We start from the raw sequence: 26,404 nt of genomic DNA, 5'->3' as shown, positions 1-26,404 counted from the left end.
TCTGGAGAGAAGATGGGGTTTGGAACTGTTTTTATAGTTTGGCCCCATATATATGAAACACTGTCGGTTCCCAAGGACTCTTTATTCATTCTAGGACTATTGGAGTTTTGTTTTGTGTGTATCTATCTATAAAATATTAAATCACTAGTCCTGGAATGAATGAATTGGTGGTGTTTTGGTACAGTACAGCCTCTTCAAACGAAAACTTCCCCATTTGAAGTTGTGCTGTCCTTTCCTGAACTCCATCTCCCAGAAGTACATTTTGAACTACATCTCCCAGAAACCTTTGCAACAGGGCTTCCCACACTGTAGTTCCTTTTGGACTCTGGCATTGACAGGGATTGCAAGTCTCAAGAAGAGCCAAAGCTTCTGACAATTCCTGTGTCACACAGCTGGTATCTTGCATTAAGCTGAATTCCTCCTCCAACTCTCGATGGCAGTGAGTGTAAAGGTCTTGCCTTCTCCAAAGTGTTTGTTTGATGATCCCATTCAGATTAAAGTGGAGGGTCTCTCACCGCTGCAGGAGGTCACTCTGAGGGCATCCCTGACTGATGAGAGTGGGGAACTTTTCCAGTCCTTTGCCTACTACAGGGCTGAGAGCAATGGAGAACTGGACCTGACATGCTCCTCAGCCCTGGGTGGCAGTTACTCTGGGGTAGAACCCATGGGACTGCTGTGGTCACTGGAATCCAAGACGCTCTTCAAACGGCTGGCAAAGAAGAATGTCCTCACCCCTTTCTATGTACATGTGGAAGTGTTTGAGGGCCACAATATCACCAGCCAGCTCCTGGGCAAATGCATTAATGAGCGGAAATTTTTGGGAGAGGGGGTGGAAAGGATTCCAGTCAGAGAAGGTCGGCTCAAGGCAACTCTCTTCCTGCCTCCTGGTGAGTTTTAATTTCCTATGAGTTTTTCAGTTGTTTATTAGCTCACGTAATGTGCACTATTGTCCTTGAATAGACTTATGGGACCCAGAGCAAGTTTTCAGTTAGCTGGTCACCTGGGCTGCATGTTTCTCCTCTGCCCCCCAAACAGGAGTGGATCCAGTTTTTGCATGAGGAGCATAAGTGTTTATTGCAGAGGCAGTGCTGGCTGATGCTTGCTGAGGGGAGTGAGAGTAACATATGACATGCCAGCTATTTTCTTCTGGTTGCCGCTCCATTCAGAGCAGAGAGAGCAGATGGAGGCACGGTTGGGGGTGGAGTGAGGGCTCTGGGGCAGTGGAGTGAGGGTTCTGTGTTTTTTTTAAACTCCTCTGCATGGTGCTAGCACAATAGGTTCCTGAGTTTTGACTGGGGCTTTTAAGTGCTACTGTAATACAAATAATAGAATAAGAAAAGATGGTCCTGTGGTGAAGGCATTGGACTGGGACTCAGGTGATGTGAATTCTGCCACAGTCTTTCCTAGCGACCTTGGACAAGTCACTTAATCTTCTGTGCATAAATTCTCTGTCTGTAAAATGGGGAATAAAAAGGATAAATTCACCAATGTATGTGACATACTTGTATACTGTGGTGATGGGGTGGGGAGACACAAACAGGTGGGAGAGCCTAATTGACTATGGCTCACCTTCCCTACATGAATCCTACCTACCATCAGTGGAAAACCTTTTAACTCCTTTGAAATACCTGACTAGGAAAGCTTTCTGAAGGGACAGTAGTAATGCTGAGAGGGGAGTGCAAAGAGAAAGGGGTGGGATAGGCAAGGCAGGAAAAAGAAAGCAAAGTTGTGGTTCCCAAGAAGAGAAGAATTTAGAGTTCTGGGAGAACTGGGACTTGAGGGAATGGCTGAAGTCTAGATTTGTCAGGAGTCGGGAGAGGCGTAAGGGAGGTGAAATAGACTTGAAGGAGGCTGGGGATGTTTAAAGGCTGCCAGCTGGTTTGAAGTTTGAGAGATCAGAATGAGGATCTGGAATCAATACGAGGGGAACCAGAAACGTAAGGTGCTAGGTGTTTGGTGTTTCGTGGGACTGGAATTGGAAATAGTTGTGGGATTAAGGAAGACTGATAATGGGGATTGGCAGACTGGGGTGAGATGTGCTAGAAGAGGGAATAAGGAGGATACACCTAGAGAGGGTCTTGAAATACAGATGGAAATGGGGAGGAATATTTAAGGACACAGGAGGTCCCTGTCCTGCAGACCAATAAGGCAGCCTGGGAGTACTGATGGAGAGGTGGAATCGTGGGGACAAACAAAAGTGGCAAGATTTGAGGATTAAAGACCTCGATTCAAGGCTGTGTACAGAGACACTGATGAGGCTGGGATGCCGAGGAAAGCTGTTGCTAATTTTTAGTGGTTATTTGCCTGGAGCTGTGCTTAAAGAGCGCTCACAAATTGACCAAAATTTTTAATTTTGTAGACACAAGTTTTTATGATATCAAAGCCTGTTAAAAATGCTTCCACTGATTTTTTTTTTAAAAGTTTCCTAGTGAAAGCAGTTGGGCATGACAGTGATGGATTGATCAGATCATGGAACCATAGGAAAGGTCCCAGAAACTGTGAGAGAGCCACCCAGAAGAGAGTAGAATTGGTTCAGGTCAGTGATAGTGTCTATTCAGGGCCAAACGTACCCAATTCTGCATGGGTAGTGTGAATGCATTGAATAGTTTGTGCTTCAGTTGGTTCAATATAACCGACTGAAGTACAAATAATGTAAGTCTTTAATACACATTAAACAAGGCTTTAGGGTAGGCCCTAATCAAGGTGCTGATGTATGTTAGACAAGCATGTTACAAATGCCTAGATCAAATTCTAAACTAAGGGAATTCTCATCAGTGACACATGAGGAATATGGAAGCCAGGGAAGAAAATCTGTTAATTCATAAACATATCTTCTGAGAACACAATCACAGGTAAGTCATTTTTATCCTTCTTCTTACTGAAGGGGACGTATAGTACATATTGTAGGAGAACCAGACAAAAGAGGAGGTGTGGGCTTTTTATTTCTTATAATTTATTCCAGAAGTCCTTGGTATCTTGCTGCAGAATATTAATATCTCCCACTGACTTCACCTCTAAAGTCACTTGTATCTTGTGGTGGGAGCATAGGGCCCCAGGATTGTTTTAGGTCTTGTCTACATGGGGAAAATTGATCAGCATAACTCCAACAGTATATAACTAATAACTTCCAAAGTGGAGTAAATTAGTCTGCAACAAAGTAATTTTTATTCCAAAATAGTATTCACACTGGGGAGTTATGCTGGCACTAGTTATTCCACTGTGGTATGCCAGTCAATTTCTCCAACTAGACAAGCCCTGAGAGAAAGTGTGTGTGTGTGTGTGTGTGAGAGAGAGAGAGAGAGAGAATCTAGTTTAAAAAAAAAAAACAATGGAGTGATTTTCTGTCAAGACCTACTGTATGACTTTGTGCTGTGGAAACATTACTAGACAGCTGTAAGACTCCTCCACAGTGAATATGGTCTCCTTCCTTTCAGGATCTGGTTCATTCCCAGGACTTATCGACTTGTATGGATCTGGAGGAGGTCTTGTTGAGTACAGAGCAAGTCTTTTGGCTAGCAGGGGCTTTGTTACATTAGCTCTCGCTTATTTAGCCTTTGAAGATATCCCAGCTTTCCCAGACATCCTCGAACTGGACTATTTTGGGGAGGCTGTGGAGTTTTTGCGGAAGCAACAGCAGGTATGAGACAAATTACAGTGCCTTTCTAACTGGAGGCTATATCACACTTTCCTAAATTGAAATGTAAATAAATACACTTAAGTTTCTGAGAGAGGTGGAAGGAGACCATGCAGTCGGAAAGACTGAGCACAGTATGGAGAGCCAGGCATGCGTGAATTCTAATCCCAGTTTTGATACTAATTTGGGGTGTATGTCACATCTTTGGCTCTCATTTCCCCCAACTGGAACAAGAATGACTACTTCACAGGGAGCTGGGAAGCTTAATGAATGATTTGCACAGCACTTTGTCTTCCTGAGAGGAAAGTCACTATCGTGGTGCTATGCAAAGTAGCAATTGTTATATAAAGTTACACATTTGAAAACACAACTGGGAGTTACAGGAATGCTAAACTGCTTAAGACAGGGCATGTTCTAATTCTTTGTCTATTAAAGCTTAAAAGATAGTGGAATAGTGCCCTTAAAAAAGGGCCTGAATGGACTCTGAGCATGGTGTTAGTCCTTCCTAGGCTGGGGGACAGGCCAGCAACCTCCAGAGGGTCTGAGAAATCAATGGAAAGGAGATCAGCCCAGGAAGGATTGATGGAAGAAGTGGGTTTCAAGAGGGGTTTTTAAGATGGAGATGAGGGTTCTTGGAGACCATGCATAATGAAGTAGCAGCAAGACCATAAGCTTGAAGCCAACAGTGGGGGGAGGAGAAGGGCTTTGTCCAGGGAGAGGATGGGGACGGGTGTACGGTGTTGGAGATGGAATAAAGACATGGGAACAGAAACAGAGGGACTGAGGAGTTTGAAGTTGGGATAGTGGAAGCCAATGAAAAGATTGAGGGAGTGATGTGAGAGCAGAGGGAAAGGGAGGAGTGGTAAACTTTGGTGGATTGATTGGTCTGGCACAGGGAAAGATAAGGAGCATGGACAGAGATGGTTACAGTCGTCTAAGGGAAAGATGGCATATGGTGATGGTTGTTCCATAATTGTGTTGCAGGTGAAAGGTACCGGGATCGGAGTCTTGGGCTTATCTAAAGGGGCAGATCTAGCCCTTTCTCTGGCCACATTTCTGCCAGGCATCCAAGCAGCTGTCAGCATTTCTGGATGTGGTGTTAATTCCTTTATCCCCCTGCGTGTTAATGGTTTCACTATTCCTCCCCATCCGTATGACTTGGGGAGGATGAAGACTGTCGGTGATTCTGGAATAATAGATTTTTCAGAAGTCCTGGATGATCCTAGGGACCCAGCCACTTGGGCCTGCCGCATTCCAGTAGAGAAATCCCCCGCCAAGCTCCTCTTTTTATCAGCGCAGGATGACAGAAACTGGAAAAGTGAGCTCTACTGCCGAGAAGTTGTTCACTGCCTTCGGCAGTGCGGGCGAGATGTGGAGTTTTACTGCTATCCTGGGGCAGGACACCTCCTGGAGCCACCGTATTTGCCTTTGTGTCAGGCCTCAATTCATAAGCTGACTGGGGGATACGTGCTGTGGGGAGGGCAGTGGAGAGAGCACGCCCGGGCACAGGATGACGCATGGCACAGGATACAGGTCTTCTTTCAGCAACACTTGCTGGCCTCTGATGCCATCAAGAGTAATCTATAGGGGTGAGATTGCTATGGTGCCTGACGGAGTTAGGTAGCCAACTCCGGTTGAGAGTCTCTAGGAATTGGTCCTGGCACTGGTAGGTATTTTGAAAATAGTATGCTGAGGAACTTAATCTTCACCCTATTACTCTTCAGTCTTCATCTTCTAGTCTCTTTTCCAACTGTGTGCCTGCTTTCCTGTTTATCTTTCCTACTGCTCTGCTGATTTTATACTCATTTGGCGTTGAATTTTAGGGTCCTCTAGACTCGGGTATATTGTTTATAGGCACAGTGTGATTTGTCCTTATACTGCTGCAGTACCAGAGGCCAGTCCTGTTATTGAACAGAAGTGGTCTATCATGCCAAATTGGTTTTGTGGTGTGGTATGTTGGCCACTTATCTCCTAGCTCAGTTCTTTTGTGACATAGGATCTGGATCCACAGGGGTGCTTAGCACCCATAACTCACATCCCAGGATGAGACCCTTAATGGAGTCTAGACATGAATACAGGTTTGAAGTGAAACATTAGTGCCTTCACCCACCTCTCCTCAGGACTGGGACAATTCACCGACTCTCGGTGTATCACTATCTCCCATTCCATGAAAATAAAAATCCCACTGTTCTGGTGTCAGACAGCACCCCATCATCAATGAATGGGCAGCCACCTCTGTGGAGCAATTATACTCTTTTCTCTGCCTCAGAGGTAATCAGACCAAAAGAAATGAAGTTTGCAGAGGTTACACTGTGTTTATCAACTTCTGCTTTTGGTATGATTCATTCGAGGCAGAAGTGTCTAATGTATTAATCAGTAAATGCATGGCAAAAGTATGTAAAATTGAGTATGTAAAATAGAATGACTTTAATGTATAGAAGGAAACATTTCAATATACTCGTTAATGTTCAGACAAGAAGTTACCCAAAAGTTTGGTTTAAACACAGCACTGGATTGGTTAAAGTTAAAGGTAAAACAAGTTTATTAACAAAACAAGATAGGATTTTAAGTGAATTCAGGTATGAGATAAAAGTTAGAAATGGTTACAAGCAAATGAAAGTGAAAACACACATCTACAAGTCAAACTTAATCTAGCAAGTTTTGGTTCACGCTTTCTTTAAGTTGGCCTTTCTCACCCACAGTCTTCCAGCAAGATGATGACTTATCCTTTCCTTGGTCAGGATCTCTCCCAGAGGTCCAAAGGTGCTGGTCCCTTTGTCATCTTAGGTGAAAGAGAGAACTTGGGGTTCTCTGCCCCCTTTCTTTTATAGTCCAGTGAGCCTCTGAAGTGGATTCTTCTGAGGGTTACCCTTCAAAGTAAAGTTTATTCAAGGCTCAAGCAGCAAAGAAGGTGACATGGAGTCTGCTGGTGAAGGAGGGCTCCATGTTCTCTCTCCTTGCCTGTGTTTGCTGAAATGCAAATTTGCTTTGTCTCCTGCTATATCTTCCTCCTGCTATCTTGTGGACCCTGTTTACTATTTTCAGGTAAATTGAGGTACACGCACATTCCTTTGTTTAGGATAGACCTGTTTAACAACTTTTGCCTAGGCAGGGCTGTGTGGTTTTGAACATGTGCTATCATCATCATACAGGGGGATTTCATACCTTTACATATAATGTTGCTACATACATTTCACCATGAAGTTATTGGCCATTGAATTATTAATTTTCAAATGATAATTCACAAGGCATATTTTGTACAAAGGTGGTTACAATAGTGTATTGGGTGATTAGTATCACAGGGGATACCCCTCCTTTCCAAGTAGGTGGAGAGTTTTGTGTTCCCAGCTCACCTACACCTTCTTGCTTCTTCAGTACAGTGCCACTGTTGGGCTCTATGTTACTATCTGCCCAACCCAGTTTTTCCTCATGTCAGTCTTCCCCCATGCAGGTATGTGTGTCCAGAATCTGTTGGTTCCTAGCATTCAGTGAGATGGTGGGAGCTAGCAGTTCACTGTAAGAGGGCCAATTGGAGGAGAGGGTGTAGTTCCCATCATGGGAAGGCAGGCTCCATTGGTCCTCAGAAGGGTAAGGACCACAGTTTAAAAGTAGCTTCAACTTAAGGTTGCTTTAGTTTTTTGGCTTCCCAAATTTAAACAGGTAGAACTTGATTTTCAGAGATGCTAAGAACCTGCAGTTCCTGCTGACTTCGGCTGGAGTCACAGGCACTCAGCACCTCTGAAAGTCAGATCCTGAAAAGCACCCCAAATTGGACAGTACTTTTGACACTTTGCACCAAAGGTCACACGGCAAGTCAGAAGCGAAACCCAGTTACCCAGCCTTTCACCTTCCTGCTTTAACCACTCGAACATCCTTCCTCCCTGATGCAAAGAGAGGAGGAGGGCAAAGGGACAAAAGAAGTACAAGGCATTAAAGTGTTTGATTTTGACTTACTATAGGGATTAGTAAAAGGAGAAAAGAAAAACATGTTTGGCATCCTTCGCAATTTGGCTCAGGCTCTGGGTCACTCTGAGCTTTACTGGACACGTGGTTTGCTTTTGTTCTCGCTGAGTACAGTGAGACATATAGTACAGTGTGTGCCTTGTCCACAGACATGAGAGGAAACAAGCCTAGTTTAATGCTTCCCTGGTGAAGATGGAGATTAACTTTTTCAGCTTTTACTTTTTTGGGAATTGAAATTAAAAAGAAAAGTGGGAGAATGAACTCTCCTTTTGGCAGACAAGTTATAATCTTAGTTTGGACATAAATCTTTGGAAGCTATTAGGTACAAGCTGGTAATTGTATGTGCTGTTAACTTCACCTTGAAGCAAAAATCTTTTAGTTGAATAAGTGAACAGCATGATCAGTTGTACTTTCCTGTATGTTCCATTATGTTGCTGCATTTGGCATCCGCAGTAATGTAACAACATTTAAACAAAAGATGGGGGGCAGGGGAGATGGTTGCCCTACTGATGCAGTAGCTCAAATGACTTCTTTGTTTTAGCTGTGGGATCAGAGGGCCCTTATTGGCCTGTTAGATGCCTATTATTGCTAAGCTGTCTGATAGCCATCAATGAAATTTAAATTGCCAAGTTAGCTGACCAGCTCACTGTTATGGGCAAACAAATAAGGTAAGAGGCCACTCTAGCCAGTCACATTGGATTTTTTTTTTTAAATCCAGTTTTTTGCAATTATCCCCCATTTTGAAATTTGCGTTCAGGAAGTAGAAATCTGAAATTCTGGAGGGTCCAACTCTAAACAATTAAATGAAACATCATTTCAGCAAAGCACTTAAGTCTCATGGTGTATGTGCTTAAATGTTTTGCTGAACTGGCACCAAAGCTCCTAAATATGCATGGTTTTCTGCTGGAATAGATAAGGCATTTAGAGGTAGTCCAGGCAAATAGGGCAAGATTCTGTTCCTCTTGAAGTCAATGGCAAAACTCCCATTTATTTCAGTGGTGTTGGATCAGGACTTGATTTCAGGCTCCAGCAGTGGGACAGTATAAGAACTGTTACTCAAGAACACCTAGAAAGTTGTTATATACCTAACGATAATCAACCTCAATTTCACAAGAGAGTCCATGCTGAGCAAAGCTGATGCAGGGAATAAAACATTGATGGTGGAAGCTATTCTCATAATTTGTTTATAATTTGAGAGAGTTAGCTAAAATGTGACCTGAAAGATTAGCCTATGGTAGACTGAACTAAAAGATCTTTGTTTGACACTTGCATTAATCATCCTTTTGTGTAGAAATTTGAGGTACATCTCTATTAAGTGAATGAAAAAGCTTTGTGACAAAGTCTCTTAAAGAACCTGAAAAAAGCTCTATAGATTTAAGCTATTCTGAAGTAATTTGCTATAAAGAAATAATCCATCTCGTTCTCGCAATGCTGGTTTTGAGCAGAATAATTTCAATAGCTGAACTGGAGTCAAGTGACAAGAGTTCATAAGTTTGTCAGCGTCTGAAGGACATAAATTCACATCGTGTAGAGGTCAAGCATAGGAGTTTATTACATACGGCGCTGACAGGGTGTCACCTCACTCATTAGGCTCAGACACACTGTCAATTAATTGATTACAATGGAATATATGGATTTTCCATGGGCAGAGAAAATGATGGGGTAGGCAGTTGCACACCCACGGATAGGTCTAGCTGCAAGACATGATAGCACAGTAGCCAATGGTCAAAAGGTTACATAATGTCTCTGCCCATGGTCTTAATGTTAACAAATTAACATTTAATATTTAATTAGTACTTTAATAAATGTATGTTGAATTCAATTTGGGGTCCATAGAAATGAAGTAGCTCCTTTGATTGTTCAACAGATACGTATCTATGGGTAAAAGCAAAGAAACAGTGAAAGTATATGTCAATAAAGATTGTCTTTCAAGTTGCTTATTTGTGTTTTAAGGCAGGCATTGGTTCCTGGGAAAAGGAGATGGGAGGAGGCCATATCTTATACTGACATGTTCCAACCTTTCATAAACTCAAGGTCGGATGTGTGGGAAGAACATCTCCCTACAGAATAAACTAACACAACAGAAACAGGGCTTCTTTGTTCTATTTGCAACTTTTGAATAAGACACAATTATTGCCCCAACATCTGGCGTTTTGCTGACCAGACATATCTTAACAAAAACAAGGTTATCTTTGGTTATTTTGCTTTCTCTTAGCTAATCGCTATTTGCTAGGCCTCTGACCTCTTGACCAAACTCTGGTCTTTGGGCCTGTACACAAATCCATATACCAGGTTATTACATCAGCAATGGATTTTAACCCTTCAGTGTCTAATTAAAACCTTTCTGCACTTATCCAGTCCCCGAATTTCAAAGAGGAGAACAAAAAGCTGTAAGGAAATCTGATCTCTTCCAAGGAACTTAGTCTGGTAATAAAGGTCCTTTGTGGATGAGTGCTTCAGTGGAATGTCTTGACTCACAGGGGATCACTTATTTTCCTGAAGGATTCTGAGCTTTTAGTGTGGCTAAAGTGGACTTCACCCTCTATGGCCAGACCTGGCTAGTCTGAGATGATTTTGGAACATGATCTCCAAGCAGCTCTAATGGTCTAAACCAAGAGTTGCCAAACTTACTGACCCTCCAAGTTGCATATGACAATCTTCAGAAGTTCAAGAGCCAGGGAGCATCTGCTGGGGCTCAGGGCTTCAGCCCTGAAGAGGTGGGAGGGGCTTTGTTCCCCCGGGGGTTGCCTGCTCAGGCTTGGGCCTTCAGCAGGAGCGAGGTCGAAGCCCCAAGCCCTGGCAGGCTCACTCTGCAGGGCTGAGACCCCTTCCCAGCAGAGGAGATGTGTGGGTGTGGTCACGTGGGGTCAGATACCTCACCAGATTTTTGCCAGGGTTTGCGGGCTCCACTTGGTCACATGGTGCTGCTGGGCCACCTCCCTGCCCAGCAGCTGCTGGAGCCCACAAGCTTGGAGCTGTGGCCATGGGGAGAGGCAGCAGCAAACAGCTGGGAGCCGCATGGAGAGCCACTGCTTTTGCTGCTGCCTCTCTCCACTGAACCAAAGCAGAGGCCCTTTCCCACAGATCTCAGCTCTTTACTGCTGCCTCTCCACAGGGAGGGGCCACTGGAGGTAAGGGGGGGGGGTGTAAATCTTACATTATACCCCCCCTTTTTAGCAGGCACCAGTCATCACTGGCAGAAGCCCCTAACCCCGCCACAGGGCAGAATCCCCAAGCTACCCCTCCTCAGTCTGGTAAGCGGAGAATGGTGCGGTGGAGAAGTGGTGAGCTACACTTTAAGTGTAAAAGAGCCGTGGTTTGGCCACCCTGGTCTAAACAAAGGTGTAACAGTTGGGCATTGCTTGAGATGAATGCAGGGACTATCATGTGCTTTGCAAGGCCCCAGGTAAGAACCTATGTGAACGGGTGTCAGATGTGTGAGTTTTTCTCCTTCCTTCTCCCATGGGGGAATTAGGTTGAGTTGCTGAGATTATAGGAATATACTGAAGTTGTTGATCAATAGGGTCCAAAAAATACAAGGCCCAAATGGTTACTTGAACGGAATGTAAGGCTTGCCCTGAGTCACTGGGATCCAAGTACAGTACAACTGTCTATTAACTGAAAACACAGAATAAAAATTATCAAAATATAAGCAGAGCCTTATTAACTACGGGGCAGAGTGGGCAGTGAGGCACCTAACTCTCCTACTGTAATCCTATAGGAGTTGGGCACCTACCTCCCATTTGTGCTTTTGTACATCTACCTATTCTTATATTTTCCAACTATATAATAAGATGTAAAATCACATTTACAAAATCCAAGTCTCTAAAAACAGAAACCTCAGGGTAATTCACTTTAAAATGCAACAGTTGTGTGAATTTCCCTATGCCCACAGTAATTGCAATTTTGGGTAGGACTGTTTAAATATTTTCCAAACAGAAACTCCTGATTTTACTAATGGTTTTGTGTCTAAAGTCTAAGTACTTCAGGTCATGAGTTCTATTATTCCTGTGAGAGGTCTTAAAAATATGGAAATAGGCAAAGACGGGTTTGGGGTTTTTTTGTTTTTTTTTAAAGGCATGGATAAATTTAGGGGGGGGAAAGGGAAATATGCAGAGATTACAAATGGAATTTGATGTAGGTTCAAATAAATGAAATTAAAAGTGAGCAAAGGCAGAAGATTAAAAAATCCTTTTATTAAACTGATGTAACTGATTTGCATGACCCCTATCGTATGTAACCACCTGATCTGGTCGTTGTTAGTCTGGTCCTCCCTCCTGCTGTTTGCATCTGGTCTTAAAATTAGATTGCCAATTCTTCGTGTTTGTATAGCACCCAGCGCAATGAGGCCCTGAGGCCTCCAGGTGCTACTGTAATATAAATAATGCGGAAAAGGAGCTGAATTCTTACTATTATTTGTAATGGATAGTTCAACCACTTCTACTGTTAGGGATTTAGAGGTGTTCTTGTCAGTAGAAAAGTACAAATACAGATTCATTTAACTATACTGTATCAAGTTTCTAAAGTTGTCAACGTCCCCCATCCCCCCGCCCCGGTTCCCCCCAAGGGAGTGTCTCCTTTAGCTGTTGGCAAAAGGCACTGATGGCTCACAATTTCATGCTTTTTCCCTTCTCAGTGAAGTTTGTGATTGTGCCTGCAGCAGGGAGAAGTGAAATCCTTGGGCGTCTTTCTGAGCTTATACTTTGTGAGGCCTAGACACCCTTCAGGAATGTGACTTTTTGGTGCACACTTATGCCTTCAGAGAAGTAGCACGTGCCAGTTGAATGGAATTTTTCTAGCAGTTCTGCTACATAAAGAGCTCACGCTCAGGACAAACATTTTCATTATTTAATCATTTCTGACCTTGTAAAAAAATCAACATCTCTCTAGATATCTTACTCAAGCAAGACCATTGTGGTTCTGAGCCACATGGAAATGAAGAGGCTCAACATGAGATATACTCTCTGTAACGCTAATTTTCTCCATTCTGTCTCTCTCTTCACTGGTTAACTTGGGATTGTACAGGTACGGTCATACTCCAAAAACAGACAGTTTGGATCTTTTTTTTTCAAAACTGAAAGCTCACTTCATTTTCCAATACATTAGAGGGGGTTTTTACATAAAGTTTTAGAGCAGGGAAAACTCTGAACAATACTCAAATCTGAATGTGTTAAAATTTCACTGTGAAAGGTGTAATTGTACCATTTCTGTAGAAAAATCACAAAATTAGTACATTTTGACCTTGAAAGTAGATAATTTTCAGATAAGAAAATTGCCTGTGGAAAAATATTCAAACACTTTAAATACAAGTATTTTATTTGCAGGGCCCTGTCAAGGCATGTGATGGTGACATTTCAGAGTGAAGGTTACAGCATTCTGCACTTTTGGGTAGGAATACCCCATGTCACCCCAGGGGTGCTATGTTTGCTCATCCTCCAGTCCACTTGCATACCACTGCTTGTGTTTATGCTGCTCTGTGCCTTTCTTATCCAGTTATCTGCAGAGCCCCTCAGTGCACTTCATGTTCCTGCTGCTGCTCTCACACTCCTCCAGGAGGAGGTAACCCGTGCCCTATCTGTTCTGGTCTCTTTCTCTCTCACCCTTTTACTCTTCTCCAACCCCCTCCTCAGATGCAGGCTAAATCCAATTAGTGGCAATGCACCATACCTGAGTGAGAGAGAACATACATGAGCTATGGGCTGGGGAAGGTGACTGCTAGGGTAACCTGGAAGCTTCCCCTGCTTAGTATTCAGGGAGGTAGGGAAAATACTGGAAGACATTTGGGGGTAATGGAGAGAGAGGAAGATGGGGACATGGGTGGGGTGGGATTTGGGCAGTTATAGGGGAGTTTTGGCGAGTAAAAGGGACTATCAGCAGCAAGCGAGGGGCATTAAGGGTATAGTGGAAGTATATAGGGGAAAGAGGCTATTTAAGGGGATGTTGAGGAGGAAAAGATATTCCTCATTTTAGGGGTCAGTGTCCCACATGGTTTTGTTTGTGGGGGACGGGGCTGTATCCCACATTGTGATTTTTGGGAGGTTTGAATAGATGCTTCCACCAGCAAGTTGTAGCAGCAAAGAACTTAAAAATCTAGTGCTTTCCTCTAAATACATTATATAAACACACACATTCTTATCACATCACACCCTTATAGCACGAGCCTGTCCTTACAGAGCCTTTTAACGAGAGACACTATTACACTCTGAATGCCTGGAGGCATTTTCTATTTACACCACTAGTCAAGGAGTAATTAGTGAGGGTGGGTCATGCTAGCCTTCAGCAAAAGCATGCAGCTCAACTACATCTCAGCTGCAGGGCTTCATCCTATAAGATTTTCAATGAAAATTGACCTGATTCTGCAGGCTTTCTGCACAGCCAATGACTGGGGAAAACACAGGAGACAAGAGGGTCAACAGCCTGAATCCATCTCAAGGGAAGGTTAGGATTAATATCTATCCACATACAAGGACCCAAATGCTCTGCCAATAAGCAATATGATGGGGGGAATGGCTGCTTGGCCAACATAGGGCTGTGTGATAGAATACTTACTTTATATTTTCAATTACAAATGTTGTTTGCCTATATCAGATACTTTAAATCTTCTCTTAAGAAGATTGCTGCTTTACAGAATGGTACACAGGAGATTCCTGAACCTTTTGAAAAGCAGTGTTGTCTCGAGGAACAGCTGCAGGGCTGGGGAGAATGGGGTCCTGAGTTCTAAAGTCTCCTCTAACGCTGGGTGACCTTAGGCAGGTAACTTCACCTTTTTGTCTCTGTCCTCAGCAGTAAAAGAGGGATAAGAATTCTTATTTTGCAGGGCTGTTGTGAGAATTAATTGGAAGTCTTTACAGTGCTTTGAACATGTGAACAATTATAAAAATGTTGATTATTGCCAAAAGACCCTGCCGTTGTGCCCCAGCTGGTGGCTCAGCTGTCCAGACATTTTCCTGAAATTGCCTTTTAAAAATATTTAAGGCCCCCATTGCCATACTATCTGAGGCTCCGTTTACATAACTCAAATAATATGATAATATTCCTCAAACATAACCTGTCTCCTCCCTACACTCTAGCTAAGCCCTCTTTCCCTCAGGCATAGTGAATTATAGAATGTTTTAGAAAAATGTTTGTGTTTTGTCCTAAAAATGTTAGTACATTTTTTGCCAGTGAAAATGAAGGACGGAAAGCACTTCTGAGCCAGACATAATGGGAGGAATTCTCAACTGCACAAGCCATATAAGGGCTCTCCCCCATGAATATCCCTGTACAGGTGGGCCTCCTTGAGACACTGAATGTGCAAACTTGGCTCCCATCCCTTGCAGGAGCCCTTGTTGCAGGGGGTGTTCCATAGAGGCTGAGAGTATGTCAGGGCTGGGCCAGGCCAGGGGTACGTGGGGAGATAGCTGAGGCATTCCTATGCCTGAACCACTAGTTCTCAACCCGTGGCCCTATCAGCACAGAGCTGCGGCCCATGTGACATCCTCAAGGCCATACAGTATATATATTGTGTGGATGTGGCCCCCATAACACATAGAGAGCTGCATGTGTGGCCCAGAATAGTAAATAGGTTGAGAACCACTGCCCTGGACTATTCCCAGGCTGCTATAAGGCCCATAGGAGTCTTGCCACCCAGCATGCAAGTGAGGGAAGTCCTAGATTCATCTTGTACTAAAAATGCATCTTGTACTGACAATAATGCAGTAGCAATGTTCCCCATCACATAAGAGATAAGAGTTTGATTCCCAGTGTTTTGCTACTCAAGGCATTAAGGGCTGAAAAATCCTTTGGAAGAAGCATGCTTAACCTGTGGTGATGACTCACATCACACATACTGAATAATGAATAGTGTTGATCAGCCTTTCAGACCAGGAGGATTGTGTCTAAGGGTATGCCTACACTACGAAATTAGGTCAATTTTATAGAAGTCGATCTTTAGAAATCGATTTTATACAGTTGATTGTGTATGTCCCCACTAAGCGCATTAAGTTGGCGGAGTGTGTCCTCAATACCTTGTCTAGCATCGACTTACGAGCGGTGCACTGTGGGTAGCTATCCCACAGTTCCCGCAATCTCCGCTGTCCATTGGAATTCTGGGTTAAGCTCCCAGTGCCTGATGGGGCAAAAACATTGTCGAGGGTGGTTTTGGGTACATGTCGTCAGTCTCCCCTCCCTCCCTCCCTCCATGAAAGCAACAGTAGACAATCCTTTTATGCCTTTTTTCCTGGGTTACCTATGCAGATGCCATACCACGGCAAGCATGGAGCCCGCTCAGCTCACCGCTGCTGTTGTGAGCATTGTAAACACCTCGCGCATTATCCTGGAGTATGTACAGAACCGGGCTAAGGACGCCAGCACAAGGACGATTGTGATGAGGACATGGACACAGACATTCCTGAAGGCATGGGCTGTGGCAATTGGGACATCATGGCGGCAGTGGGGCTGGATGATACAGTGGAATGCCGATTCTGGGCCTGGCAAACTAGCACAGGATGGTGGGACTGCCTAACATTTCAGATATGGGATGATTCACAATGGCTGCAAAACTTTCGCAAGTGTAAGGCCACTTTCCTTGAACTTTGTGAGTTGTTTTCCCCTGCCCTGAAGCCCAGGAATACCAAGATGAGAGCTGCCCTGACAGTTGAGAAGCAAGTGGCGATAGCCCTGTGGAAACTTGCAACACCTGACTGCTACCGGTCAGTCAGGAATCAATTTGGAGTGGGCAAGTCTACTGTGGGGACTGCTGTGATCCAAGTAGCCAATGCAATCAGTGATGTTCTGCTATCAAGGGTAGTGACTCTGGAAAATGTGCAGGTCATACTGGATGGCTTTGCTGCAATGGGGTTCCCTAACTGTGATGGGGCAATAGATGAAACACATATCCCTAACTTGGCACCGGACCACCTTGCCAACCAGTATATAAACCGCAAGGGGTACTTGTCAATGGTGCTGCAAGCACTCGTGGATCACAAGGGACGTTTCACCAACATCAACGTGGGATGGCCGGGAAAGGTGCATGACACTCGCATCTTTAGGAACTCCAGGCAGTTCGAGCAGTTGCAAGAAGGGACTTTCTTGCCAGACCAGAAAATTACCATTGGGGATGTTGAAATGCTGATAGTTATCCTTGGAGACCCAGCCTACGCCTTACTCCTATGGCTCATGAAGCCATACACAGACAGCCTGGACAGTAGTAAGGAGCAGTTCAACTATAGGCTGAGCAAGTGCTGAGTGGTGGTAGAATGTGCCTTTGGATGTTTAAAAGCTCACTGGTGCTGTTTGCTGACTAGGTTAGACCTCAGCTCAACCAACATTCCCATTGTTATTGTTGCTTGCTGTTTGCTCCATAATATCTGTGAGAGTAAGGGGGAGATGTTTATGGTGGGGTGGGAGGTTGAGGCAAATTGCCTGGTGGCCAATTTTGAGCAGCCAGACACCACGGGGATTAGAGGAGCACAGCTAGGCACGCTGCACATCAGAGAGGCTTTGAAAATCAGTTTCATGACTGGCCAGGCTATGGTGTGACAGTTGTGTGTGTTTCTCCTTGCTGCAAACCCGCCTCCTTTGTTGATTTTAATTCCCTGTAAGCCAACCACCCTCCCCACTTTGATCACAGCTGGCAAAGGAAATAAAGTAACTATTGTTTTGAAACCATGCATTCTTTCTTAATTAAAAAAAGTGAGATAACTGACAAGGTAGCCTGGGTGGAGTGGGGGAGGAGGGAAAGACAAGGCCGTGTTGCTTATTGTAGCCACACTACAAATCAAAACTGTTTGAATGACAGCCTTCTGTTGCTTGGGCCATTCTCTGGAGTGGAGTGGCTGGGTGCCCGGAGCCTCCACGCTGTGTTCTTGGGCATCTGGGTGAGGAGGATCTGGAACTTGGGGAGGAGGGCAGGCGGTTATACAATGGATGCAGCGGGGGTCTGTGCTCTTGTTGGCTTTCCTGCAGCTCTAACAGACATTTCATCAAGTCCGTTTGCTCCCCCATTAGCCTCAGCATCACCTCCTGCCTCTGCTCTTCACGCTTACTTAATGCTTTCCTGGCCTCTGCCACTGAATGCCTCCATGCTGTGCCCTATCAGTGCGGGAGGACTGCATGAGCTCGGAAAACATGTCATCCCGAGTGCATTTTTTTCGCCTTCTAATCTGCAATAACCTCAGGGACGGAGAGGATAGGGGGAGCATAGAAACATTTGCACCTGGGGGGAGATAAAAAGGGAGAATAAAATTTAAGATGATACATTTCTGAGAACAAAAGGGAGACTTTCACAGTGAATCAAGCAATTCACAGCAGACAGCACATGTGCTTTAGGTACAAGGTCACATTTTGCCTTTTATATTGAACGCCTGCCGCTTTGGTGGCACATCACACATAGCTAGGCAACAGAATTCGGTTTCCAGGCAGCCATGGTAAGCCTTTTGGTACGCGGAGTTGGCTTCTTACACCTTCATAACATGTGGGAATGGTTTTAAACTGCAGCGCCATCCTTTCCCATAGCAAGCAATGCTGGTTGGGTTTCACATTTAAAAGGAGGGGCTGCAGTTTTCAGGTGAATGTGCAGCACACACCTCCTCCACCCCACCGTGTGGCTATTCTCTGGGATGATCCCTTTTAGTCAAGTGCAAACAACCCAGCATGAACGGGGTCCTTTTACTGTTCCCTTACAAAAATTCCCCTATTTCAACAAGGTGACCATGAATGATATCACTTTCCTGAGGCTAACACAGAAAGCTAAAGACCGAATGTTGCTTGAATGCGACCAAAACCCAGGACCATTCACTGCAATGCTTTGTGCTGCAATGATTCCAGACTACTTGCTACTGGCTTGGTGTGGTAAAGTGTCCTACCGTGGAGGACAAAATAAGGCAGCCCTCCCCAGAAACCTTCTGCAAAGGCTTTCAGAGTACCTCTGGGAGAGCTTCATGGAGATGTCCATGGAGGATTCCCTGCTCCATCCCCAGACACACTGGGCTTTTCCAGTAGTTGTACTGGCCGCGAATGTATCCCAATTCTTCAGGGCAAATCAAACATTAAACACTATTGCTTTTAAACCCTGTACTGTAATTACAAATGTGCACTCACCAGAGCTGCCTTCTCTGGCTTCAGGGTCAGGGATCCCGCCTTGGGAGGGTATTGGCTCCAGGGTGATGAAAACATCCTGGCTGACGGGGAGAATGGATTCACTGCTTGCCTGCTGCGCATTCTCCTCCTTGTCCTCCTCCTCTTCCTCATCCACAAAATCCTCCTCCCTGTTGCGTGAGACTCCCCCTTGCAGGTGTCCATGGACAGTGGTGGGGTAGTGGTAGGATCCCCCCCTAGAATACCATGCAGCTGATCATAGAAGCGGCATGTATGGGGCTCTGACCCAGAGCGACCGTTTGCCTCCTTTGGCTTTTGGTAGGCTTGCCTGAGTTCCTTGACTTTCACGCGGCACTGCTGTGTGTCCCTGTTGTAGCCTCTCTCCACCATGCCCTGTGCAATTTTGGCATATATATTAGCATTTTTTCTTTTTGATTGGAGTTCGGCCTGCACAGATTCTTCTCCCCATACAGCAATCAGATCCAGTGTCTCCCTTTCAGTCCATGCTGGAGCTTGTTTGTGATTCTGGGGGGACTGCATGGTCACTTGTGCTGCTGAGCTCGCCACGCTGACCAAACAGGAAATGAAATTCAAAATTTCCCTGGGCTTTCACTGTGTACCTGGCTAGTGCATTGGAGTTCAAAGTGCTGTCCAGAATGGTCACATTGGAGCACTCTGGGATAGCTCCCGGAGGCCAATGCCGTCAAATTACACCTGTATTACCCCAAATTCGACCTAGAAAGGTTGATTTTTAGCGCTACTTCCCTCACCGGGGAGGAGTACAGAAGTTGACTTTAAGAGTCCTTTACGTCGACAGAACGGGGTTGGTTGTGTAGATGCATTAATTTTAAAATCGACCTAACGCAGCTAAATTCAACTAACCCCGTAGTGTAGACCAGGGCTATGATGAAATGGTGAGGGGTGGAAGAACACAGGTGTGTATGTTGGAAGGGCACTTCAGATGTTTTACAGGGCCATGGAGCATGCAGAGATACATGCTCCATGTATACAAGATGTATACAAACATACCAGTCCGGGGGGGGGGGGGGGGGAGGCGGGGGCGGGAGCAATCTCTGTAGCTGAGTAAAACACATTGAGCCAGAAGATGGCAGTGTAACCAAAGAAATGAGTGCTACTGTAACAAACTTTCTTGCATTCTGTATTTCATTAACCTCTAAACTCTACATTTTCATTGTCAAACTGACAGACTTACTGCTCAATAGCTTAACCTTCCAGTGTTCGAAACCATTATATAAAAGAAGAAACTAACACAGTGTCACTTTCTAAACTAGCTCCTGTAAATTCTTCATCCTCACTCCCATAACCGCATTGGTCGTTGGGGCACCATCACTGATGAGTAATCAACCAATTGCCTCCACTCCTGACGATTGTGCGTCAGCGCTTGAGTCTCCGCGAAGTCCATTCCTGTCCACTCTTTTATGTTGTCAATCCATCTCTTCTTCTTACTCAGGCCAAATTTATCTGTGGTGTAACTCTGAAGTGAATGGATGAACTTGGCCCAACTGCTTGTAAGATAACTAACATAAAATAGAGCAACATCCTATTTGTATAACAAATGCAAAAGCAATATTTATGGAACTATAACATTTTCAACTTTCACACCTTGTAAAAGTCAAGAAATTATAAGTTAAGGGGGGAAATTGAAACATCTTTTTGGGCTTTTAATGTGTTCCTTTTCAACCTTCTTAGCTCTGCCCCTAGGGTGTAGCTATGATTTATTATTTTTAAATATCATGTATATTATATCTGAGTAAATTTTGCTAGGAATAACTTATTCAACAAACTCTTCTCTTTCTACTTGTGGAATACGTCAGTGATTTATCGGTATATCAGCAATTTCTCTATATATCTATAATAATTTCCCTGCTACTGTTACTCTGCTGATTGCAAACAGTTCACTGTCAGTATTTGTTACTTTATGCTGAGAATCTGAAGTGTTGGTTAGTTGTGATTGGTCACATCACTCAGATGGTATTTAAAATTTTTCCCATGCCTGGTTGATCATAACTTTTACAGAGAACATGTCTAGCATGAATATTTGCACGCTGAAATTTCCAGCTCCCTTTTTGTGATTTTTTTTTTTCACACCAGTGAGCTTGAATCTTCTATTCATAAACATCTGTGAGAGTGAATTTGGCTACTCCCAATGTCAGTGGAAAACAAACACAAGTGGGGAGACCGTGACAGGAGTGGATTCACTTTAAAATATGAGTGCATACTTATGGAAATTCTTTGTGGTATTCATGCAGATCTAATTTATATGAAGCTGTATCTTTACATAGTGCTCTGCAAATATATATTGTCATGTTCCATGTCCAGATGAGTTTAAAATCAAAGGACTTGATCATGTAACCTTTTGCACATGAGAAATTGCATAGGAACTTGTTTGCACATGCAAATACAGTTCTCATGACTGAATGGTAGAACCAAAATTTTCATTGGCTATGTTTTTATATACCTGAGTGTAGCCACCACAGAATTTTTACAAGTTATTGATCTGAGTTTACTGCCAGTCAGCATACAATGTATCAATCTGAATAGCCAAAAACCTACTTTGCTAAGACACAACAAATTTTAAAAGCTTTCTGTACCCATTGTTATTATAGGAGTGTACTATTCCTAATGCTAAGCAGTTGGCCACAGCGTGTTGTTGTGATTTAAAACATCAGAACTGTCTGCTAAACCTTTAATACTCTTCACTTATACAAAAAACAGACCCCCTGACATTACCTAAGGAAACAATACAGCTAAATGACAAATTAATTGAAGTTTTGCTATAATAATTGTTGAGGAAACACTTTCATTCTAAGCCTCCATTTTCAGGCACTTTATATTTTTCTGCAAAGTATTATACTTGGGGTTGGAATCTGTCATGTTTGTTTTCAGACTGAAGATGCTGGCTCTCCAGATATGTGCATATGTCAGCATGCTTAAATGTGGCAAGACTTAGATTAAAAATGTAGGTTTCAGAGTAGCAGCCGTGTTAGTCTGTATCCGCAAAAAGAAAAGGAGTACTTGTGGCACCTTAGAGACTAACAAATTTATTTGAGCATAAGCTTTTGTGAGCTACAGCTCACTTCATCGGATGCATTGTACTACATTGTACAATGTAGTGTAGAATGGCTCTGGATTCCTCCCTCAGCCTACCTGGCTGCCGCTCTAATCCTTCCAGCTTTTGCATATCTGAATGTGCAACTGCATACAAATTAAAGAACAACTTCAAGACAAATGTTATGCACCTGTACTAACCAGCATGTCCTTTGCCACATGGAACACGTAGCATTTGAAATTGCAAGTCTTGTTTGGACCAACAGAATACCGTTCAATTCCTACTATACTTTCCCAATTTTTCAGAAAGCACCAGCTTGGGAGAGCTGTGGCAGAAGCTGTTGGATTGGGTGGTTCAGGAATTTCATAATGCACTGCTACAGCAACAGTTCCAGGGCCAGTTGTGTATGAACATGGCCCAAGCACTCGGTGAGAAAATGATTTGCCATATCAGTGCACTACAAGATTGCAAGGTCACATGTTGTTATAACCAAAAAGAAAAGGAGTACTTGTGGCACCTTAGAGACTAACCAATTTATTTGAGCATGAGCTTTTGTGAGCTACAGCTCACTTCATCGGATGCATACTGTGGAAAATACAGAAGACGTTTTTATACACACAAACCATGAAAAAATGGGTGATTATCACTACAAAAGGTTTTCTCTCCCCCCACCCCACTGTCCTGCTGGTAATAGCTTATGTAAAGTGATCATTCTCCTTACAATGTGTATGATAATCAAGGTGGGCCATTTCCCGCACAAATCCAGGTTTTCTCCCCCCCCCCAACAAACCCACTCTCCTGTTGGTAATAGCTTATCTAAAGCGATCACTCTCCCTACAATGTGTATGATATACCCCCCCCCCACCCCCCAGACGTTCTTGTTAAACCCTGGATTTGTGCTGGAAATGGCCCACCGGGATTATCATACACATTGTAAGGAGAGTGATCACTTTACATAAGCTATTACCAGCAGGAGAGTGGGGTGGGGGGAGAGAAAAACTTTTGTAGTGATAATCACCCATTTTTTCATGGTTTGTGTGTATAAAAACGTCTTCTGTATTTTCCACAGTATGCATCCGATGAAGTGAGCTGTAGCTCACGAAAGCTCATGCTCAAATAAATTGGTTAGTCTCTAAGGTGCCACAAGTACTCCTTTTCTTTTTGCAAATACAGACTAACACGGCTGTTACTCTGAAACATGTTATAACCACTGTCTCTGTTCCCTGTTTCTCCATGAAATGGTGTATTGTCCTAGAGTAGCAGGCACTATGCTAGCATCTTGGTAGACTGTGGTTGGGTTAGTTTAAGACCCCACTTAAGTTATAAATGATGGCATCTGACACTTACCTACTAGCCATGTGCAACACTATATTTTCATTTACTGTTTTCATTTTCAGTCACTTGTAACCTTTTTAGATTTGTGAAGTGCTGTGGTAGATGGTGTCCAGCTAGTTCAATATGAAGTTTACTTTCTTTGTGGGGATTTTAGAATCTGCATATTTCTCAAAGTTTTGTGGAGGAATCCTAACCCTGCTACTGGGAGATTTGTCATTGACTTCAATGGGGCTAAGATTTCACCCATAATTTTTCTATCCTGAAGCAGGCTGCATGTGATGGTCTTACCTCCCCTTGTATGGTTGATAATGAATTGCTACTAAAGGTGCTGTTTACTCATAAGGCCTATAAAGAGCAAATTTGGTGCAACCTTAGAGCAGAGAAGGAAATGGGCTATTGCTATGAATAGATGAAATGGATATTTATTAATGTATGATTTAGGTAGGTAGGGACACGAATCAGACAAAAGTGATATTTCAAGAAAAAATTGTTTTGTCTTATTAATCAACAGCCGCTCCTGAAAGGAAATAACTACGTAGGTCTGGCCTGGAAGGTGAGGCACTGACAAGTGAGAATTAAACTGCGAAAGCCCATAGGCTATAATAGAGGACACAGACACTCTGAGGCATGTGGTTGGCTTGAACTGACAGACGCATACAGGCTGAGAGAGAAGAGATTCATTTTTGGGCCATGCTATAGGTAATGTCCATATTCTTAACTGAAACCTAGTGCCAGCCTAGTCATGCTTTCCATGGTATTAGTCTAAAAACACTTAATTTGATACCTCTTTATTCTGGGATTTGCCCCCTGCTCTGTTTGTAAAATTATCTTAAATGTAAGAATATTTTATTGACCCTCTGAACTGGTCTCTGACTATGAGATGGGGCAGATAAGAAGAGGTGTTGGACAATGAAAGTAAATTCTGATCTTGGGGGAAGTAGACACCAGAGTAAGTAATGGCTTGAGTGAAAAAGCTAGAGGTTGTGATATTCTTCCCCAAACAAAGCTGCAGAAAAGCTGCCAGGTCCATTATGGATAAGGATAGAACTAATTGACCTGAAAGTTAATAGGCAAGATTGCAACCAAGATTGAAATTAAAACAGACTCTTTTTTTGTTATCTGGATGCAAAAAAAGGTAAATAAAAGCTGCATGTATCTGTATCCTGGTGGCATGAATCCGACTGCTCAAATGTTTAAAAAAAATTTACATTTGGCACAAGACTAAGCGTGAGAAATGTCAATGTTAGTTTTTTGTGTACAAAAAAACCTAACCATGCACGTCCAGTCTAAATTACTTTTATTTTAGATTAAGAACAAACAAAAATAAGAAAGAATAGCAGTAAAGTTTCTGAGAGAGATCTGGGTGTGTTTCTCCTCTGTAACAGACTACGACTTGAACTAGATGGCTGCTTTATCTGCTGCCATGCAGAGCTCTCAGAAACTTCTGAAAGGAATTGCACTTTCAAGCTCCACACATCCCCAGAAGGAGGCATTCTGAGGTAATTATGTGAGAGTGAAAATACAGGTTTGGAATAGACTCAGTGTTGTTGATCTCTTTACTTGTGCCCTGCCCTGTGCCTGTCCTGGTAGTAAGGAAGAAGGATATCATAATTGGATTAGCCATGTCACTATAATGATCCTAATTATACTGCCTACACACTGATGTGTTAACTATGAACAGGAAAGTCAGAAACCTGCTGAGATAACCAGACATGGATTAAGACATGAATTGTGCCCCTCCCATTGAATACCCATGGAAGAATGGCAACTGACCCAGGAAACACTGTGAGGTTCACCTTCTGTCATTTCCGCCAACTGCTGACTGAGGGAGGAAGGGCTTGGGAGCATATGGGAGAGGCAGGGGCTGTTTCCTCCTAACCTCGTGGCTCCCTAGGATCCACAGAGAATTGAACCTTGTATGTGTCCTCTGTAGTACAGCACCTGAGAAGCTTTGCTGTCACTGACCAGGCACTTCATGTAAACCCCATATTTGGGTGAAGTGAGGAGAAGTACATGTATGAAGCCTAAGTTATGATGTTTCTAGCAGACTTACTTTAATTGTAGAGACGCTTAGTGACAACAGGAGCAGCTAAGCTCTTCACCTGAAGCCCTCTACTCCCATCTAGCTGATGGAGAACCTTCACTGCCTACTACCATTGGAACCAACCTCTGAACTGTTAATACAGGCCAGGTGAGTGGGTGGGTGGATTGGGAGCTGGGAAGGAGAGCAGACTGACGTATTTTTAAGGTCAGAAGGACCCACTATGATCATCTAGTCTGACCTTTTGTATAACTCAGGCCATACAATTTCAGCCAGTGATTCCTGTCTGACGCCCATTTTGAGTTGAGCTGGAGCATGTCTTTAAAGGAAAAACATTGTAGATGTCTAGTGGGAGGGAAGTGTGGGGAGAAGGCTGAGGAAAAGGTCAAGGTCACAATGTGAAAGGAAGGTATGGAAGGGAGAGAATACATAAAGGTCATCTTGGAGAACAAATACATTCAATTTTCAAGGACTAAAAATAGAAACGATTATTGGTTTTACCCCAGCAGCTAGAAAACCTCAGCTGGGATCAGGGCCCCATTTTGGTAGTTGCTACACAAACACACAATGAGGGACAGTCCTTGCCTGGAAGAAACTGTGTCTAAATAAATAAAATAAAAGTCAAACCCAAACAAATCAGCAAATAGGGGGTGAATGGTTAAAAGTTAAACAAAAATAACGACAGCTAAGAAGCGTTGTTTGAAGAAAAAAAGTCGGGGGCGGGGGGAGGAGCAGGGGGAGAATTGTGTTGATATCTCTTGTCTGTCTGTCTATTTGTGGCCTGGTCCTGCAAACACTTATGCATGTGAATGGTTTTACTCATCTTAATTGTGCGACTGATTTGAATTAGACTAGTCATCTGAGGAAAGCTATTATGTCTGTAAATATCTGAAAGACTGAGGCTTTAGACTATAAGTTCCTTGGACCTATAAAATGGAGGTAAAGTGCCTCGTACAATTTTGGGTGCTCTCTAACTAGGATTAATATGAGGATGTGTCAGATGTTTCTCACCTCTTGCCCCCAGCACTACACCCCCAAACCACACACAGCTTCATCCCCACATATTGTTACTATGGCAGACTCAAAGGCAGGGGGATGATGTTGTGGTGGCAGTATTTTCATTGCATTTTTCCTTGAAACAATAGAGACGCCCGTTTATATCCATACTGCACTGATCCAGGAGCAAGGAAACCCAACTTGTTCCTACAGTCACTAACCTCCTGGAGTGGATACAATATTGCATTCTTACATTGCAGCAATTGTCTCAGGGAGGACACTGCAGCAT

At 43.5% G+C, this 26,404-nt stretch overlaps 1 protein-coding gene across 3 annotated transcripts; it reads left to right on the top strand.

Annotated features, from left to right (window-relative positions):
• Positions 1-353: 353 nt before the first annotated feature.
• On the top strand, positions 354-23,696 carry LOC144265820 (acyl-coenzyme A thioesterase 3-like). Of its 3 annotated transcripts, none has more exons than XR_013346369.1 (4): positions 354-887; positions 3,435-3,637; positions 4,619-5,300; positions 23,590-23,696. XR_013346369.1 is itself a non-coding variant. In XM_077818839.1 (3 exons), the coding sequence occupies exons 1-3, from the start codon at positions 434-436 to the stop codon at positions 5,219-5,221; spliced, it is 1,260 nt and encodes a 419-aa protein (XP_077674965.1). In that variant the 5' UTR covers positions 354-433; the 3' UTR covers positions 5,222-6,255. The 3 variants fall into 3 exon arrangements, 1 of the variants encoding a protein (XP_077674965.1); XR_013346368.1 differs by lacking the exon at positions 23,590-23,696 and adding an exon at positions 15,833-16,953; XM_077818839.1 differs by lacking the exon at positions 23,590-23,696 and having other exon boundaries at positions 4,619-6,255.
• The last annotated feature ends 2,708 nt before the right edge of the window (positions 23,697-26,404 follow it).

Source organism: Eretmochelys imbricata, chromosome 6 (genome assembly GCF_965152235.1).
Source record: "Eretmochelys imbricata isolate rEreImb1 chromosome 6, rEreImb1.hap1, whole genome shotgun sequence".
Classification (NCBI taxonomy): Eukaryota; Metazoa; Chordata; order Testudines; family Cheloniidae; genus Eretmochelys; species Eretmochelys imbricata.
This window is presented reverse-complemented; position numbering and strand designations above follow the sequence as displayed.

Bases quoted from the DNA above. Each gene is read 5' to 3' on its own strand.
- LOC144265820 (XM_077818839.1), top strand. From the start codon at position 434: ATGGCAGTGAGTGTAAAGGTCTTGCCTTCTCCAAAGTGTTTGTTTGAT. The intron at 888-3,434 runs GTGAGTTTTAAT...CCTTCCTTTCAG, and splicing joins AACTCTCTTCCTGCCTCCTG to GATCTGGTTCATTCCCAGGA. The intron at 3,638-4,618 runs GTATGAGACAAA...ATTGTGTTGCAG, and splicing joins TTTTGCGGAAGCAACAGCAG to GTGAAAGGTACCGGGATCGG.